At 39.7% G+C, this 20,407-nt stretch overlaps 1 protein-coding gene across 2 annotated transcripts in view; it reads right to left on the minus strand.

The window, feature by feature from the left end:
- Positions 1-13,581: 13,581 nt before the first annotated feature.
- BANF2 (BANF family member 2) overlaps positions 13,582-20,407 on the minus strand; it is a 39,739-nt gene continuing 32,913 nt past the window's right edge. For both annotated transcript variants that reach the window (XM_007476652.3, XM_001382072.4), the window contains one exon: positions 13,582-13,800. In XM_007476652.3, the coding sequence (XP_007476714.1) occupies positions 13,654-13,800 (147 nt within the window). In that variant the 3' untranslated portion in view covers positions 13,582-13,653. The remainder of the gene's footprint in view (positions 13,801-20,407) is intronic.

Consider the following 20,407-nt stretch of genomic DNA (forward strand, 5'->3'; position numbering starts at 1 on the left):
TGAGCTAGCTACATTCCATTCAGCAGCCATTGGCAGAAGCTGATGTGAATGTGAAATCCAATTCCCCCTATAATTCTGTAATATTTTATATCTATTCTGTTCTGATATTGCAGCCCCCCCCCCAATAATTTAAATTTCTGACCTTATTCACATTGGGTCAAAGTACCGGTTTCACAGCTATTGGACCATGTCTCTGGTATAAGTCAAAACCATATGTCAAATCCCATTCTATTTCTGACATCACTTCAGACTCCCCTTTCCTGTATATAAGGAATATATAAGATCAGAAGATCTATTCTTGGCCTTGTATATAAGGGTTCTGATCTATTTTTTGTCTCTAGGTCAGTTATGCTTTATAAGGTGTCCACTCGCAAGGTTCAAATCTTTGGTTGATAACTAGTCCGGCTTTATTGTGAGACCAGCCCTCTCTCAATAAACCTATTTCTTTTTGGCTTGGAGATTTGGTTTGTATTTTCTCAGCAAATAAATTTTCGACACACTGGCCTCCCAGCAAAGGATTTCAGGGAGCTTCTTGGACTTGGACCAAATCCTTTAGAGTCTGTAGTGTGACAGAGGCTGGCACTAGAGAAAAAGTGCCAGGCTGAAGAGTATGTGAAATTGATCACCTCAACGGAGGAGAGGCCCCAGGAGTGGAATCTGGAGGAGGAGAAGACTCTGGCTGGGAGAACAGTGAGGGTCTCTCAGTCTTGAGAAGCCTAAGAGAGAAGTTGGGAAAAAGACTTTCTCCTGAGGGTTACCCATTTTTCCAGCTGGTGATTGGAAATCTTCCTCTCCCAGCCAGAGTCTTCTCCTTCTCCGGATTCCATTCCTGGGGGTCCCCCCCCCCCTCGAGGTGATCAATTTCACATACTCTTCAGCCTGGCACTTTTTCTCTAGTGCCAGCCTCTGGCACAGTAGTCCTTTCAGAAACAAAAGTCTCAGCCAGAAGTCGGCTTATCTTCAAGGGTCAACTTCTTCCAGGATTTAAGATTGGGTAGAACAAACAGCATTTAAAGTAGCCAACTTTCCAGTTTACTTTTGAACTGAGCAACTAAATGACCAAGGGCACAAACCTAGGACCCAGGCAAATCCTCCTGCAGAGTCTAATCTCAGGCAGAGTAGAGGGGCAGAGGAGAGAAGAGAGGGTACAAGAATTTCTTCATAGGGTGGAATCCCAGCTGTTAATTAGCAGCAACTAGATAAAGGAATGATATCATCCTTGGCTTATTTTTACTGAAATCTTCCACAAAAGAATTACCCAACATGCTACATCTGCCTCTTTTCTTTTTAAACAGTTCTGAACCATTTCTTCATCATGTACCATTCTGCCTACACTGTGGCCATCATCCCCATCGCCCCCCAGATGCCATCTTGGTTAGATTCTGTCTCTAGATCTTAACTTTAAAAGAGGATTATGGTATCACTCCATCTTGCTAAGAACCAGATCTATACACAATTCCCAATCATCTCCTTACCATCCTTCCTGTACTCTGGCCATGCTCTTCCTCCTCCTCCTCTCTGCCCTCCCCTCCCTACTGCCATCTTGGTCTCCATCCCCTTTGGATTCTTTGTTCTGATAGGTCAGTTTTTTGCTTTATTTGACTAGGAATCAAGCTTCCATACCACTTCTTAGACATCTCCACACCAGGTAGTTGGACACAGGGACCACTCCTTCCCACCCCCTTACCTTCTCCAGCTCTCCTTTAAATATTGCCTTCCCCCACTAGAATAGAAGCTATTTGAAGGCACGGACTGTCTTTCTAGCTTTTATTAGTAGCACATTGGTGAGCTCGTAGAATGTACATAATAAATGTTTTATCTCTCTATCAGCACAGCATTTGTGCTCATCATTATTGCCCCCCCCCTTTTCTAGTTGCATGTGCCTGATGATGAGTATGATGCCTTTTTTTTTGTTGCTACTTTTCTTGCTCAAGCTCTCATTGTCAATAAGTTGGGACTGATTTATATGGGCTATGCAATTTCCTATTGCTCTCACTGTTGATGACTCCTAAAAATCTAATTCTTCCTGAGTTGATGGTTTTCCATGATATGAGAGGTACTTGGTCTGTTTCAGTAAAACTGCCAATGGACCTTAAGGGACAGTTAGGGGACAAGTTTTCATTTATCTTACTCCTTTCCACACATTCTGTGATCCAGTGATACTAGCCTTACTATTCCTGCCACATGAGGTTCCATTTACCCATTTGTAATATTTTCACTGGCTGTCCATCACGTTGGAAATGTTTTCCCTCTTCATCTCTTCCTCATAGTTTCTCTGGTTTTCTTCATATCAAATAAAATCCCATCTTCTCAGTTAGTCTACAAAGAGCCTACTATGTGCCAGGCACTGTGCTAAGCTCAGGAGACAAAGAGTGGCAAAACAGAGTTCTAGTTCTCAAGGAGTTCATAGTCCATTGGGGGAGTTAACATGCAAACAAGATTACAGAGAGGATAAAAATAGAGATAATCAGCATAGGGAAGGCATTAAACATTAAGGTTTCTGCAAGAAGTCTTTTCCAATTCTTCTTATTCTTAGTTTCTTCTCTTTGAAATCGCCCCCAAGTTATCCTATCTATTGCTTGTTTGTAGGGCAGCTAGGTGGCATAGTGGATGGAATACTGGACATGGAATCAAGAAGATTCATCTTAACGAGTTCAAACCTGGCCTCAGATACTTACAAATTGTATATGATGGGCAAGTTACTTAACCCCATTTGCCTCAGTTTCCTCATCTGTAAAATGGCCTAGAGGAGGAAATAGCATATCATTCCAGGATCTCTGCCAAGAAAACCCCAAGTGAGGTCATGAAGAGAGGGACATGACTGAAATGACTGAACAACAAATATCTTATTTGTATATAATTGATTGATTTGTTTTGAGTCCCAATTATTGCTTTGTGTATTACCTGGGGTATGTCATTTAACCTCTCTGAGCCCATCTGCAAATGGGAATTTTCCATTTACCTTTTACAGGGTTTTTTTTTTTTTGTGAACATCAAATGAGATGTGTGTAAAACATCAGCATTTATATACATCTGTACATATATACAAATCTACAGAAAATCTCCCCCTCTTTCCATATTTATATTATACATATATACATGTCTACATACACATGTTCCTCACAACAATCCCATGAGGAAGAAGCTATTATCATCTCAAGAGTTTTATAATTGGGGAGACTGGGGCAGACAGAATTTAAGTGACTTGCCCAGGGTCACACAACTGGTAAGTCTAAGATTTGAATTTAGGTCTTCCTAACTCCAGGTCCAGCACTCTAGCCACTGAACTACTATCTTTTATATTCTGTTTTATCTAACTCTCAGCCCCATCCTTTCCTTACTCTCAAAACTAAGGCATTTTGGTAAAAATACTTTGCAATTTTGAAATCATTGTTTATCTACTTCTTGTCCTGGGTAGCATTTTTCATCACAAGTTCCTTAGAGTTGTCTTCGATCATTGCATTGTTGATAATAGTTGAATCATTCTAGCTGATCATTGAATAATATTGCTGTTCAGTATACTCTCTTATGTTTTTCTAAATCCCAAACATCTCAGGCTACCTAGGACTGGATAACTCTTATCTTGTTTATAGACATCAATAGTTTTATTCATCACCCATTCTGGTTATTTCTGGCTACATTATCCATTTACTCCCACCTTTGGCCTCTACTCCCTGGGGGGAAAGAGCCAAGTTTTAGTAGATTGTGTCTTTCTAGTTTAAGTATTTCAGAGGCATACTTCTTGCTCCTGGAAAAGACACCATTCATTATCTGGGTTAAATGATTAGAGGAGCTAAGAGGGAGGTTGATGGACACACTGAGTACTGGTTACATTTCAGAAATTGTCCCTCTCTTACAGTTCCCTAAGTCCTTGTTCTTGAGGTAGCCTAAGATAGATTACTCATTAGAAACTGCCTCTACCAAAATGAATGACTAGAGAACCCTCGGATCCCATCCCTGAGACCCTCTTTTAATTACAGAGCTGGAAGGAAGCAGTTGAGCCAATCACCTCAGATGTAGGAACTAAGACACAGAGACATGATGAGATTTGCCCAAGGTGGCAAAGACAATATTCAGACCTAAATTATTTGCAATAGCCTACTCGTTGTCCTGCCCCAAGTCTCCCCCTACTCTAGTCCATCCACTTCTCAACTTTCAAAGTGATCTTCCTAAAGTGTTGGTCTGACCAAGTGACCATATTCCCTCCCCATCCCCTAAGTAAACTCCAATGGCTCCCTGTCACCTACAGAATTAAATATCACTTCTAACATCAAGTGCCATTTTATTCCATAGGAGATGATCCTTGGTCTCCTCACTTGCTAGTAGTTTCCCCTCTAAGATTACTTTGCATATCTTGTGTGTGTCTTCTGTGTACCTCTGGATGTATGTATTGCATCTCCTGTTTGAACAAAGGGTCCTTGAAAGCAGTGACCTGCACCCATCCTCCTTTCCTATCTTCTTTTTTTTTTTTAAATATATTTTATTTGATCATTTCCAAGCATTATTCGTTAAAGATCATTTTCTTTTCCTCCCCCCCACCCCCCATAGCCGACGTGTAAATCCACTGGGCATTACATGTTTTCTTGATTTGAACCCATTGCTTTGTTGATAGTATTTGCATTAGAGTGTTCATTTAGAGTCTATCCTCTGTCATGTCCCCTCAACCTCTGTATTCAGGCAGTTGCTTTTTCTCGGTGTTTCTACTCCCATAGTTTATCCTTTGCTTATGAATGGTGTTTTTTTTCTCCTGGATCCCTGCAAGTTGTTCAGGGACATTAAACTGCCACTAATGGAGAAGTCCATTACGTTCGATTATACCACAGTGTATTAGTCTCTGTGTACAATGTTCTCCTGGTTCTGCTCCTCTCGCTCTGCATCACTTCCTGGAGGTTGTTCCAGTCTCCATGGAACTTCTCCACTTTATTATTCCTTTTAGCACAATAGTACTCCATCACCAACATATACCACAGTTTGTTCAGCCATTCCCCAATTGATGGGCATCCCCTCGTTTTCCAGTTTTGGGCCACCACAAAGAGTGCAGCTATGAATATTCTTGTACAAGTCTTTGTGTCCATTATCTCTTTGGGGTACAGACCCAGCAGTGCTATGTCTGGGTCAAAGGGTAGATATTCTTTTGTTGCCCTTTGGGCATAGTTCCAAATTGCCCTCCAGAATGGTTGGATCAATTCACAACTCCACCAGCAATGAATTAATGTCCCTACTTTGCCACATCCCCTCCAGCATTCATTACTTTCCTTTGCTGTCATGTTAGCCAATCTGCTAGGTGTGAGGTGATACCTCAGAGTTGTTTTGATTTGCATCTCTCTGATTATAAGAGATGTAGAGCACTTCTTCATGTGCTTGTTAATAGTTTTGATTTCTTTATCTGAGAACTGCCTATCCATTTCCCTTGCCCATTTATCAATTGGAGAATGGCTTGATTTTTTGTACAATTGATTTAGCTCTTTATAAACATGAGTAATTAAACCTTTGTCAGAGGTTTCTATGAAGATTTTTTCCCAATTTGTTGTTTCCCTTCTGATTTTAGTTATATTGGCCTTTCCTATCTTCTTACAGGTTCTACTCCCTCCCATTCATGCCCCCTTTCCTGTTGCTTCAACTGACACTGGCCTCCATGCTGTTTACTCCAATGGACATTTTCACTAGCTATCTCCCTTGCCTGGAATGTTCTCCCTCTTTATCTCTACTTCTTGTCTTCTCCTCAGGTCCCAGTTAAAATCCCAACTACTACAGGAAGCCTCTCTGGATCTCCCTTATTTCTAGTGCCTTCCTTCAGTTGATTACATCCAATTTATCCAATCTATAGTTGGTTTGTAAATTGTTGTTGCATATTGTCCTCCCTGTCCCCGTTAGATTGTGAGCTCCTATATTCCCAGGGCTTAGCACAGTGCCTGGTACATAATAGATATTTAATAAATGTTATTGGCTGACTAGAACCCATGTCTCTTAGTTCCTTAGACTCTCTGCTGCCTTACACTGAAGACCACTCCAAAGTTGGAGAATTTAAGCCTCCAGCTTCTAGGAGGAGGTTCAGAAGCAGATTTCAAAGGTAAACTTTAAATAGCAATGTTTTACATATAAGGCCTACAGCAATGAACACAGGATAAGTTTTTTTTAAGGAATATTTACATAAAGGTTTGCCTGCCAAAGTCTGCTCTTTTAAAAGAAACTTCCAGGTACAAACCACCTTAGGCTACCAGAGTCTGGATAATGCTTACCATCACTTCCAAAAATTCCAAATTGTATCCCTCTTCCTTTTAATAAGAGCCAAGCTTCCTCAGTGTCTACCAAACTTATCCTCCATTGTCTTCCACTCACTATAGTCTCACACTCCCACCTAGCCTAGTTTTTGAGCTTATGAGCTTTAAGAACACAAATAGGATTCCCAATTATTATTGCCTTATGCTATAACATCACCTCTCAGGATGATTATTGATTTCTACCTCTCATTTTTCTTACATGTTACCAATATATTTTCTCTTCAGTCATACTGGCTTCTTTCTCGTTCCTCAGACATGATGTTCCATTGCTTGATGTTCCATACTTGCTGTCCTCCATGCCTAGAGTACCCATCCACTTCAATTCTGCCTTTTGGAAATTTCCAATGTCTTTCAAGATTTGGCTCAAGTATTATTATTTTGGGTGTGTGTGATTTGAAATTTTTTATTTAATTAATTAATTTAGAATATTTTTCCATGGTTACATGATTCATGTTCTTTCCCTCCCCTCCTCCCACCCTCCCTCCCATAGCCAATGATTGGCTCGAGTATTATTACATTATTCTGAAGTCTTTCCTTAGTTCCTCCCATTTGCCAATGCCTTCTCTTCTAAGATTATCTTATATTTATTTTGTTCGTATCTTCTATGAACCTATGTATGTACATGTTACTTCTCTTATTAGAATTATTAGCAGGGGTCATCCTATTACTATTATTAGTTAGATGGACCCTTGCCCAATTTTTGTCAACAATCTTCTTCCATTCACTGATTGCTAAAGCTGGAAGGGACCTTAGAGATCAAGACAACCCCTTCATTTTATAGATGAGCAGATAGAGGCAGGGAAAAGTAAGACAACTTACCCAAATTCAAATGGCTAGTAAGTTGTAGATCTCGGCTAGTAAGTGAGCCTCTTTCTAAGCATTCCCATCTCACCCAGCTTCATCATGGGTCATAGTCCCAACTCTATGAGGCCATCTTAGAGTCACAGTGATAATGTTTGGGGCTAGTCAACACTAATATAAGCTGAATTCTGGCTTATCATAATCCATGGAAGCTTCAGAAGTATGGGAGGAAATATCCATGATCTCCAGAATCTGTACCCATCCCACTTCCCTTTCTACGATTTCCCCAACTCAGAGCCTCTGGGCTAACCTGGAATCTCCTCAGAGATGACAGCCATAATGCTTACTCACATCTCAGCTTTCAGTTTAGAGTTCTACCTCTACTTCCCAAACAGGCTATCATTTGGACTATTATTATATTGATAACTTCTAAGCCTTCAAAATGTCCTTCAAGTTCCACTCCCTCCAGGAAGCCTCCCTTGACCACTCAAACCCATATCTCCAAACTATTGTTGGTACAATTTATTCCTTCTGAACTTACCAATATTTATTAAGCATCTACTATGTGCCAAGCACTGTGTCAGGCTCTGGGACGAGAAGACAAAAAAAATGCCAATGTCAGGAAGGAACTTATATCCTGTTTCATTGTTTGCTCAATGATTCATGTGTGTACTCTCTCCCTAATTAGGGAAATCAGTCCTTGCAGCCAGAGAAATGCACTTTATGATTTTCTGTATGGACAAGGCCAGCCAGGCACATAGTAGAGATTGAAAAAATACTTGTAGATTAATGTCAGCCAATCAATCAAAAAACTTTTTTAAGTACTTATTATGTGCTTGATATTATGCTAAACACTGCAAATTCAAATATAAGCAAAGGCAGTCTTTGCCCACCAGGTGGTTACATTCAAGTGGAGAAGACATTAAAAAAAATAAAAAATAAAAAACACAAAAAGCTGAAGTCGGTGGGGAAGGTATCCAGAATGTGCAGCCTGATGGGAAATGAAGAAATTTGACTTGAGTGCCAGCCTTCAACAGAGGTTCTGGGAGGAGTCCTTTAAAAAGAAGGAAGAGCCCAGGGGCAGAGGGTACTTCTGAGGCATTAATTCCAGGACTAAAGTGATCTTCCAGGATGTAGAGGTTTCTGGCAACAGAGTAGAGGGTCTACAAGAGGGTAGACTGATTGGAAATGAAGTTGCTCTTATGAAGGGATGGGCTTCTGACCAATGAGAAGCGAGATCTAGGAGCACATTGCTCTGCTTGCTGCTAAACCACAATGGTGGGGGTGTTTTGGGGTGTGAGTGAGTCTGCTTCTGGAAGTATGTGATGACATGGAATGGAAAGAGCTTGGATTACCACCTCAGAACATACACAGTTATTCTGTGACTGTTTCCTGTCCATTTGTTGTGTGATTTAAAAACCATTTTACTTAGCTGCTAAACTAGAACTAAATGTAATGTGAATAAGGCAAGGACTATTTTAAGCTGTCGGGTGGGGAGAAAGAAACAGAGACGCAGACACAGAAAGAGAGAACAAGAGAAAAAGAGACAGACAGAGAGTGCAAGAGAGGGACAGACATATACAGACAGAAAGAACAAGAGACAGACAGACACAGACAGACAAAAAGAAAGAACAATAGAAAGACATAGACACACAGAGAGAGAACAAGGGAAAGACAGACAGATACAAACAGAAAGAGAGAATGAGAGGCATAGACAGACACAGACAGAAAGAGAACAAGAGAAAGAAACAAAGAGAACAAGAGAAAGAGATAGACACAGACAGAGAGAACGAGAGAAACAGACAGACACAGATAGAAAAAGAGAACAAGAGACAGAGATAGACACAGACAGAAAGATAGAATAACAGAGAGAGAGGAGAGAGAGAGGTGTTGGGTTGGGGATAGGGCAGGGTCATTGGCTTTCTTTTCCACTCTTAGTCAACATGAAGTTTTTTAGTTCCTGTTGTGTTTCTGCTTTCCCTTTTCTTAAGTGAAGAAATGTTGGAGATAGAACAGGCCAGACTATGATATTATAAGCTTCAAAAGCATGGAAAAGGCACTAGAAATCTGGAGCCCATATTAGAGTTTGATTGTTCCAGAGGGGATCTAGCTTAGCAGTAGATCTTTCTAGAAGCCAGGAGGGCATGTTCTACAACAAAAGAGTGGACCAACTTGTCTAAGTGTACGCCAACTTGACCAAGTATAGATCAGCTTGCCCACTGGCTGTCTCTGGAAGTGAACTCAGTGGTAAAAAATGATTATAGCAATTGCTTTAAGTTTGAGTCCACTCTCAGCAACCTACATAACTGATGACTACCAGAGTGTGTCTGGTTGTTGGGTATGGGAGTATGAGAATTAAAATCAATATCCAATAACTCCAGACATTATATTTAATAAGATTTATTAAAATAACTAAAATTTTTAAATCTAGAGTAAACTCAGCGGCTGTTGCAAGAGAAGAGACAGAGAGGGCAGAATCACTGAAATATACACATGTAACAAGGCAAACATGAGGACGAAGGGAAAGGGATGCTGGGTAATGAAAATGAATTCTGGGGAACGTAGTCCTGGGGTTCAAGATTTTCCAACTCTACAGGAGGGAGAGGATATATTTGTACTTCTGTTCTTGGTATATATCTTAACAATAAATATCCAAAAGAATTAATATTAGTTGGTTAATTTATACTATGACAACACTCATTGCTAACTGATATAGGGAGGAAAATGACATTATGATAAGCACTTGAGCCAATAGCATTACGGAAAACTCCTTCTCCTCTTAGGGTTATTCCTCGAACCCTGAGAGGGAGAGATAGCCAGCCAGCCAGTCTGGATACCCTGCCTGCCTGCTGTGGGATGGGTGGGCAAGTCTGGAGTCTCTAAAGGCTACCCCACTAAACTCTAAGTATCCAGCTGCCAAGATAGAGAAGTCAGATAACCTTGCTGACAAATATTTCCATTTCTATTTAAGCTGCCAGGTAGACTATTCCCACCAATAATTACCTTTCCTCCTGGAAACTGTCTCAGCAATACCCAGGAATTTCGGGATACTCGTATGAACTAAAGCAGACTTATAAAATAAACAGAGCTTGGTGAACAATTTAGATGACAGAAAACGACTTAGAAAGAGGTCCTACGTAGAAGGAGCAGAGTCTGAATGCAGACTGAAGCATACATTCCTCTCTTTATTTGCTTTATGAATTTTTCTCTAGTGTAAGCATATGTATTGTATGATAATATACGTACGACCTAGACCATATTACTTGCTTTCTTGGGGAGGGGGGAAGAATGGGAAGGAGGGAGAGAGCATGGATTGCAAAATGTCAGAAAAAGTACTAAAAATCTTATTGACATATCATCTGGAAAAAATTAAAATAATTTAAAAAGAAAACAAATAAAAAAAGACATGACTTTAGAGGACTAACTCAGAAGCCCATTTCTAGCTTTTTGACAGATAAGAGGAATATATTCACAGAATAAGGTACCTATTGCCAGATATAGCCAATGGTTTGATTTTCTTGCTTAAATGTACTCTTTGTTACAAGAGAGCAATCTATGTGCAAGGACAGTTATGGATAGTGACAGTATGGGGGGAGGGGAAGAGCATCAATAAAACATTTCTTTAAAAACTGCCTAGTATAAGGGTAGCTATGTGGCTCACTGGTTAGAGCACCAGGTCTAGAGTCTGGAGGTCTTGGGTTCAAATAGGATTTCAGATACTTCCTAGCTTTGTGACCCTGGGCAAATCATTTAATCCCAATTGCCTAGCCCTTACTGTTCTTAGGTAAGGATTATGTTTTTTAACTTCCTAGTATAATAAAAACTACCCAGATTGTAGTTAAAAGGCTCATAAATATATTTCTCCAGGCAATCAACAAATGGACATTGGATCTAACATGCAGGACTTAAAATTTTAAAGATATTTTATTTTATCAATTACATGTAAAACAACTTTCCAGATCAGTTTTCTGAAGTTATATCGAAATTATATCCTTCCTTGTCTTCTCTCCACCTTCCCAGAGATGGTAAGCAATTTGATCTGGGCTATACATGTATTTCCATGCAAAACCCATCTCCATATTATTCATGTTGTAAGAGACTATTCATATAAAACCAAAACCCCCAAATAAAAACCCAAATAAATTAATGTGAAATATCACATGCTTTGAGCTATATTCCAATTCCCACAATTCTGTCTGGGGAGGGGGATAGCATTTCTTTGTCATAAATCCTTCAGAATTGCCTAGGATGTGAATTTAATAATAAAAGTGATAGCATTTGGGGGGGGGCTTTAAAATTTGCAGGTCACTTTAACTGTTCCATCCTTTGATCTTCACAATAACTTTGTGAGGGGGGTGCCATTTGACATATAAAATAATTAAAGATAAAAAGTGAAGTGACCTATTCAGGATCACAGAGCTAGTAAGGAACTGAGGTAGGATTCAGAATGGAATCTTTCTGAGTCCAAGGCCAGGGACTCATGCACATTAGCACCTAGCTGGCTAATTTATGGGTTAGTATATTCTATTAAGTTTTCACGGTAAAAAAAAAAACTATTTAAAAGAAAAAAGGTAACATATTCATAGGGCACTGGTTCCCAGGCTCATGTTACAACTCAAATTAGAATCGCTAGTATCTTGCAGAAGATTTTAAAGGCTTCTTAGGAAAGGCTCAAAGGCAAAATTACAGTTATTTACCTCTTTGTGTCTTGGTTTCTTCATATTTAAGATGAGGAGGTTATAGTCAATGACCTCTAAAATTCCTTCTTGCTCTAAATCTATGATTTTATGGTCCAGAAGCTAAGTATACCTGGCCAAAGGCCAGTTCCAAGTTAGGTAGAAGTTCTCGTGATGTCTTTTTCTTCTTCTTATACCCATTTTTTCATCCTAACCATATAGCCCACACACCCATCTTAGGGTTTCTAAAGACAAAAAGCTCCTAGGTAAATCATCCTCCCTAATCCTCACTCTAAGTCCCTGGACATGGGACTTATTTTCAAATTACCCAAATAATACAGTTCTAGTCTTTGGAAACAGAAAAAGCAGTATATAGTTCTGTTGTTATTCAGTCATTTCCAACTCTTCATGACCCTACTTGGGATTTTCTTGGCAATTTAATTTGACAGAAAAGGAAATTGGAGGAAACCAGTTGTAAGTGACTTGCTCAGGGTCATCCAACTAGAAAGTATCTGAAGTTAAATTTGAATTCTATTTTCTTTTAACTTGCTTTAAATTTCTCATGACATTTCAACTGGACCTCTCCCTTGCACTTATCATACATGACTCTTCTTCCCTCTCATTATATTGTGAACATCGTGCTCCACATTTATCTTTCCATTCCCATGTCCTGCACATGTCTTTGTGCAGAGAGCCTCCAGTGAGGAATTCCCTCTTCTAAAAATAGATTAGCAATGTCTGTGCAGTTTAGAATCTTAAGAGAGTTGCCCAGGGTCACACACCCAATATTTATTGGAGGAGGACGTTAAGCCCAGATCTTCTGCACTCCGAGGCAGTACCTGCACTATTCTAGCTTGTTTCTCCTCTTAGGCATAATAGGTGGCAAAGGGGTTTTGGAAGTATGAGAAAATGAAGCTATTTTTTCATTTGATCATGTTCTGAGCCTAGAACAGTGGGGATGCACACTTAAAACTTTAATAAATTAAAAGTCCTGAGGCACTATAAAAATAAGTATGGATATTCCTTGAGCCTTTAAACCCCTTACCCTTTTTATTCTCTTTTCTGTTTGCTGACCAATGTGAACTAAGCCCATGTATACTGTAAAAGAGACATGGTCAGGGACTAGGGGAGTGATAGGGATAGTGGGAGGTGGAGGGGAAGAGGGAAGGCAGGAAAATAAAGCTATAAAAAAAGAACTGCAATTGCCTAGGGCTGCTTCTGGACAATGGCAAAACTTGTCCTTGATGCCCTCTTCTTCCCCCTTCATACCACCCTCCACTCCGGTGACTCTCAGCTTTCCTCTCCTTGGGCATCAGAGTCTTGGAAGGCAAGTGATAAACTTATACTGAAAGTTCTAGGATTTAACAGGACATAGATTTCAGGAGAGTAATAATTGCTTCCCAGAAAGCAAAACTCAAAAGAAAGAATCCTTTAAATGGTAGCATTTTAGGTAATTAATAGGGGCGATATTTGAGGGGGCAGAAGGGTTTTCTCTCATTCCTCTAGTCATACTAGGTCACCTACATGGAAGATGGGTCTGACTGGAGAATGAGGCTTTCCTGCTGCTGACTGCTTGACTCGTCTCTCCTCAGCCATGCTGAGGCTTGGGACCACTACAACAGAAGTATGATCCCCAACTGGGCCTGAGAGGAGAAAGGAAAGGCTTAAAGGACCCATAGACTAGCTGATTTATCTGGTTCCCAAGAGTCACGAGTTGATTTTATTCACTCCCAAGGTTTCTTTGGCTTAAGGAACGCTCTTGGCTTCCTAATTAGTGCAGTTAAGGCTACCAAGGCAAAACAAAACAAAAAGCTTGAAACTAGTTTTACAGCACACCAAGAGGTTTAGTCCTGTGGTTCAGAGCTACCATGGAAGAAGAGGTGCTGAGTCAGTTTCTAAATGAAACTGTTACACCATTCTCGAAGGCAATTGGCTATCATATGAGCTTCTTGGCGAGTGGCACCAAATGACATCCTGAGCCACATCTGGAATTCTTCTTCTTTCTTGTGCATGAGAAGGAATTGACCCAATAATACATATGCCTGTAAAAGAGGCAGCAAATGAGACAAGGCAAGAAAAAGAGAATGTTACAATGTCATTATGGGAAGGAGATTCAGCTTGGCATAATAGATAGCAAGCTGGTCTCAGAGGAGGAAAGAGCGAAATCCATACTCTGAGAAATAACTGTTACTTTGGGCAAAATCATTCAGCCACTCAGTGCCCCAGGCTACTCCCTAAGATTAAAAATTGCAGAGCATTGGTAGAAAAGTATACTCACTAGGAGTTTTCTATGCCCATGAAATCAAAGTCTCATGCCAAAAAAAATTAAATAAGGGGGGCAACTGGGTGGCTCAGTGGAATGAGAGCCAGGCCTAGAGACGGGAGGTCCTGGGTTCAAATCTGGCCCCACATACTTCCCAGATGTATGACCTTGGGCAAGTCACAACAACCATTGCTTAGCCCCTATCACTCCTCTGCCTTGGAACCAATAGACAGTATCGATTCTAAATGGCTTAAAAAATTAAATAAGTATATATATACATACATATATATGTATGTATATATGTATATGTATATGTTTGTATAAAAATTCTATTTTCCAGAACATGAAATCATCGATGTAAGTAGAAATCAGCAGAGTACAATATGTTAAATACTTATGTGGTTTATAAGAGCAATTGTGTCCTCCTCTTCTCTGGAGGTAAGAACTGGATGTAAGACATCTTTCTTGGGGACATAGTCTATGGTGACTTCTGGATGTGTTTCTCAAGCATGGGTCGAGATATTTTGATAAACAAAATCAACAAGAAAACCATCACAGAGGTCATTAGATGCCTACCTTTCCAGTTCCTTTCTGGGCCATGAGAGTATTCTATTGACTGGAAATATGATACAGCAGAAAAAAAAATACTACAGAGAGACCTGGGTTCTAGAACTAACTTTGCCACCAATAAAAATTGCTAACCTTAATATTAATTAATATTAATTAATTAATTAATTAATTACATTAATAGGGCTGCTTTAAGATTTGCAAAGCACTTTAACCGAGCTATCCACTCTTTCTTTTCCCCTCTTATTCCCTACATCCTGTGAGTTTAGTTTAAATCAAATGAGACAAGATATTTGAAGTTCCTTCTATCCCTCCATAAAGGATCTCTACTGAACCAAAACCAAAAATAAAATAGTTTAACATGCCAAGTTGATTGGTTGTTGTCCTTCATACTCCAAGATGACCAAAATGACATTGTTATGACAGGGTCAATATTCAATGTGGCTGAATGTAGCTAATCAGACCAACTTAAGCTCAGGAGGCTCTATTGCAGGTCAGGCACAATTAGCCTATAGGAATATTTGAGATGGAGATGTCTCTATATTTGCACATCTCATATTTCTTTTGAGCTACTATAATTATTCTCTGATCATGGAACTCCATGCTGGAAAATCCTATACCAGTGTCTTGCCATATCTCACAATCGATAAAAGTTCTTCAGAGAGGTCTTTAGGAATGTCCTTGCATGGCTTCTTCTGACCTCCATGTGAATGCTTGCTTTGTGTGAATTAAGGCAAATGTGTTTGGGATTTCATTGGTGCCCAAGAACACAAGAGCATTGTCCATTATCCTGAATCTGTGCAAGCATGCCATCATGGAACTGGTGCACAATGCTGATGAACTTCTCTGGGTAACCAAATTTTGCCATGATCTTCCACAATCCCTCATGACGAACAGTATCAAAGGCCTTGGTCAGGTCAATAAATGTTGTATGCAGACCTCTGTTTTGCTCCTGGCATTTTTTCCTGGAGTTATTGGAAACAAACATTACATATATTAGTTCCATTGTTTCTGAGGCCACACTGGCTTTTGGGCAGATGATCATTTTCCAAATGACAAGAATCTTCCCAGCTATGACTGAGAGACTCTCTTGCGATTGTCACAGGACAGCCTATTTTCTTTCTCTTTATAGAAATCACAGCATCCTTGACGAGGTCCTGAGAGATAACCTCCTCTTGCCATAAACTGGAAGGTTTCAATGAGCGTTAGTTAGCATGAACAATGGAACCTGTAAATTTATGCTAGAGTAGAATCAGCACCAAGTGCTTGGCTACATGAGAGAAACTTAATGGCATCCAAAACCTCTTCATCATTTGGAAGTTTGGCTAGAGAGGGATTGACTTCAATCTGAAGCATATGGTCATTGGCTTCAGCTTTGATTGATGATGATCTGTTAAGAACATTATGGAAACATTCAGCCCATCTCTCCAGGATCATAATCTTATCACCAATCAGTGTGGCTCTATCAACACTGAGTAGCTGAGCAACATCAGAGATTTTTGATCCATAAACAACCTTTAGGGCATCATAAATGTAGTTTGGATTGTTACTATCAGTATAGAAGTGAATTTCATTTGCCTTCTTACTGAACCAAGAATCCTGCATCTCTCTAAGCTTCACTTGCACTTACCTTTTGATGGAGTTAAATGCTGACTTCTTTTAGAGATAGACAAACTGTCCTCTTGGTAGAACCTGTGAAATTCTTGGTTTTAATTTAGTAGCTTTTGAATTTCCCCATCAAACCATCAAACCAATGCTGATGTTTGTGAGTGTTCTGTCCCAGATGAGTAAATATGGTGTTGCACACCAAATCTTTGAAAGCTCTCCCCTTCTTTTCTGCTCCACTGTGCCAACCATGTGTTGGCTTAGCTTTCCCTCCAGCCAGCAACAAACTGTTCACCAGAGAAAAATGTTCTAATCTATTGACTTGAGACTTCTGATAGTTGTCTTGCCTTGGGGCTACTGCTTTTGTTAAATGTAAATATCTAGTTTGGAGAGGATAAGCCTATGATCTGTCCAGCATTCTAGACCACACATTTCCTTTGTCATTCTCGCATCTTGTCTTTTCTTCTCACAATGATATAGCCTATAAAATGCCAGTGTTTACTGAGAAAATGCATCCAGGAAGTTGTACTGCATTTAGGTAAATGTAAGACAGTGCTAGTGATAAGGTCATGAGACATGCCAGTCTTCAGGAGTAAATGATTGTTGCTTTTGCTATTTCTAATTCCATTCCTCCCAAGGACTCCCTGTTATGTTTGATAGTCTGTGTCTACTCTGGCATGAAATTCACCCAAATTGCAAGCTTGTCCTCTTTTGGCACAATGTTGATGAGGGTTCTCCAGATCTTCATAAAATTTTCCTTTGCCTTCATTCAAATTCACCATGATGGAATCATACACACTGATAATAGTATAGTGGCATTTTCCTACAAGTGGCAATCGCATTGTCTTAAGTCCATCTTTTACTCCTTTTGGGAAGCTTGTTGACTAGATTCGATTCGATTGTGAAACTTCTGCTAGCTTTACAATGCTGCTCTCATCACTGCAACCACTCCAGAAAAATATGTATCTATATCCTACTTCAGTAAGCTGGCCTTTATTTGCCAGTCTTGTTTCACTCAGGACTGCTGTTTGGGATATCTCCTGAGTTTTCTCACAATAAAAGCTGTTCCCCTTTCAAGTCTACTGGATTTCTACTGTATTTCATTTGGTCCATAAGTGTATACACATTCCATATACTAATGGTGTGTGGAATCATCTTTGCAAAGATTTTTATCTATTTTTTTTTCATATTTCAACCTCAGAGTAGGATCCCTATTTGCCTAGATAAGCAGGCCAGGGTTAGACTGAATGAAGCTGGCAATTTTTCAAGCACCTTTTGTGGACTCTTCCTCATGCTGGAAGATGAGTAGTATGGTGTTCTTATAAAAGGCTGCTCAGACAACCAGGGGCTGCAGAATCCCATTGCTGCTTTGGTCTGTTGAGAAGATGTCCCTATGCCCTGGGTCACCCGTGTGCAGGGTGGTAACTGCTGCTTTGTTACTTGCTTGTTGCCACAGAACTTCAAGATAGGAGTAAAAATAATAAAATAGTACAATGTAAGATGTAAAATGGTGCAGATATTGTCTTTTGACTCTAGCATAGATATAAGTGAGGCAGAGTTGCTCAAAATCATCAACCTCACACTCTCTCCAGGAGCCATTGAAGTCCAGTGGCAAGACAAAAGTCAAGATGACTAGCAAAGCCTTGGGATGCAGTGGGTGCTTTTGGTGTCTTTGATATCCTACTAATGATGTCCACAGTGCCTATTCCATCACCTTCATGACCCATTGGAACAAATTGTTCATATCTTCCCATTCCTTTGGGGAAGTCTTCACATCCCTCCTAACTCGCCAATGGGTTTGAAGCCTGCCAAGACAATCTTACCAGGATGTGGCCTCTACAAATGCTACAACTTCTTGAAGCCACAGGTGAGACTTGGGTGGTAAGTGTATATCAAAGGTAAAAAGGAGCTCTCAAAAAAAAATTCAACAGCCCTGAGTACTTTGTATACCCTGTCATGAATTATTACTGTCTTAGGTAGTCTTAAGAAGAAAAGGTGCTCTAAAATTGTCTGCTTCATCCAATCTAATCCTGATCTGGTAGGTGGCAGGTGGGGATCCTACCCTGAGGTTGAAATACAAGAAAAAATACAAAAACCTTTGCAAAGACAATTCCACTCACCATCAATACATGGAATGAGCATACAGTTATGGACTATGGGAAATCCAGTAGAAATACAGCAGACTTAAAAAAGAACATCTCCTGTGTTGAGAGAACTCAGCAAGTATCACATACAAATAGCAGCAAACAAATGAACACCAGCTGAAGACTTAAGGCTCAGGGGTCATGACTTCTAATATTATTCAAAGGACCCATTTAACATATTTTTGCTGCCCCCTTTCTGCTAAAGATGATGCACCACTTAGTTTAAAAATATATAGCTTCCAACAAACCATACATCCCATTTCCTATCTGCTGCAAAATGAAGTTTAAGGCTATGTGTGAAACAGAGGCCATACAGATCATATCCAGCCACGTTGTTTAAGTAGGGTCTATTTCTTATGCATAGCATAATTGTAAAATTATGTGTGGTTATGTGGTTTTTAAACTATCTTATCAACTTCTACCATATTTTCTATGGTGGACTTTGTTGAGACACTTTGTTGAAACTCATGTAATTTCCCTGCCTCCCCATTCATCCCAACGGTTGGTAACCTTATCTGGTTATTAAATGACTCCTACCCAAATAATTAATGCTACAAGTGTCTCATGGTTCAGGAAATGCATCTCATCATTCTGCAGTTGGGGAAGGAAATTAAGATCCAGGCCTCTGAAATCTATAATATTCTGTTTCTGCAGTCAGTTGGGCATTAGAAGTCAAAGCCTCAACCAAATTCACTTGTGGGGAAGCCAGGGAATGTTTGGTATGTGCGACAAGAGGAAAACTTTCCATGTCACAGGAAGAAAGAATTCATCTTGTAGGTTCTATAGCCAATCTGCAACCTGATGCCTTTTCTTTCTTTCTTTTTCTTTCTTTCTCTTGCTTCCTTTCTTTCTCTTTCTTCCTTCCTTCTTTTTTTCCTTCCTTCCTTCTTTCCTTCCTTCCTTCCTTCCTTCTTTCTTTCTTTCTTTCTTTCTTTCTTTCTTTCTTTCTTTCTTTCTTTCTTTCTTTCTTTCTTTCTTTCTTTCTTTCTTTCTTTCTTTCTTTCTTTCTTTCTTTCTTTCTTTCTTTCTTTCTTCTTTCTCTCTCATGCTTCCTCTCTCTTTCTCTCTCTCTCTCTCTCTCTCTCTCTCTCTCTCTCTCTCTCTCTCTCTCTCTCTCTCTCTCTCTCTCTCTCTCTCTCTCTCTCTCTCTCTCTCTCTCTCTCTCTCTCTCTCTCTCTCATTCTCTCTCCCCCCCCTCCTTCCTTCCTCCTCCTTTTTTGTTGTTGTTTTAGTTCATATAGCAAATTAGCCAGACTGAAAGAAAAAGTTAACTTGCATTCCCGAAAGAGTGTTAAGGAAGATGAAGTTTGGTTCTATCAATGACTCTCTCTGCTGCACACAGGTTCCTTTCATTTCTGAACCAGCAACCAGGAAATGAATAAGCATGTTCGTTTCTTTATGGGATGGGAAGGCCAAATCTACCCACAGGAAATTTGAGGTTTTATATGTATGCATTTCAATGGAGTAATCAAATGCTTGCTTTCAACACAGGCTCCTTGGTGAGACTGGTTCAACCTTCAACAAAATAAGTCAGACAATGACCCAAGATTCCAGGCAGATTTTCCAGACTATTCCTCCCCTCCAGTTCCCATAAAAGTGCAAAGAGAATTGATCACCCCAGAAACTCCTCTGGACAAATTGTCCATGGATCAGAAGTCATAAATTGAACATTGCTAGAACTAGAAGGACTCTGTGCTATACATTATAATGGGATTCAGAAGAAATATTAGGACATGGTTTCTACTGACAAGAAGCTTACAAGCATAAGGATAACTATAAAATAATGAGACAAATTTCCATTCATCAAACATGAAAATTTCATGAAAAAATAACCAATGCTACAAATGCCTAGAGGTAGACAATTCATTATCCCCTCATTCTATAGTAACTAAGGCTCAGATTCTTCTCTTCTTATTGGTAAATTTGATTATATCCACAAAGTGCTTTGTGCCAAATAAATATAGTCCAGACACCTTGCTCTCCAGGAATTTACATTTTCTCACTTTACTGATTCATTACCCCAAGTCTGATATCTTCATTTGCTCCTTACTATCAATAGAATGAAATCGA

The sequence above is a fragment of the Monodelphis domestica genome, chromosome 1, assembly GCF_027887165.1.
Source record: "Monodelphis domestica isolate mMonDom1 chromosome 1, mMonDom1.pri, whole genome shotgun sequence".
Lineage (NCBI taxonomy): Eukaryota > Metazoa > Chordata > Mammalia > Didelphimorphia > Didelphidae > Monodelphis > Monodelphis domestica.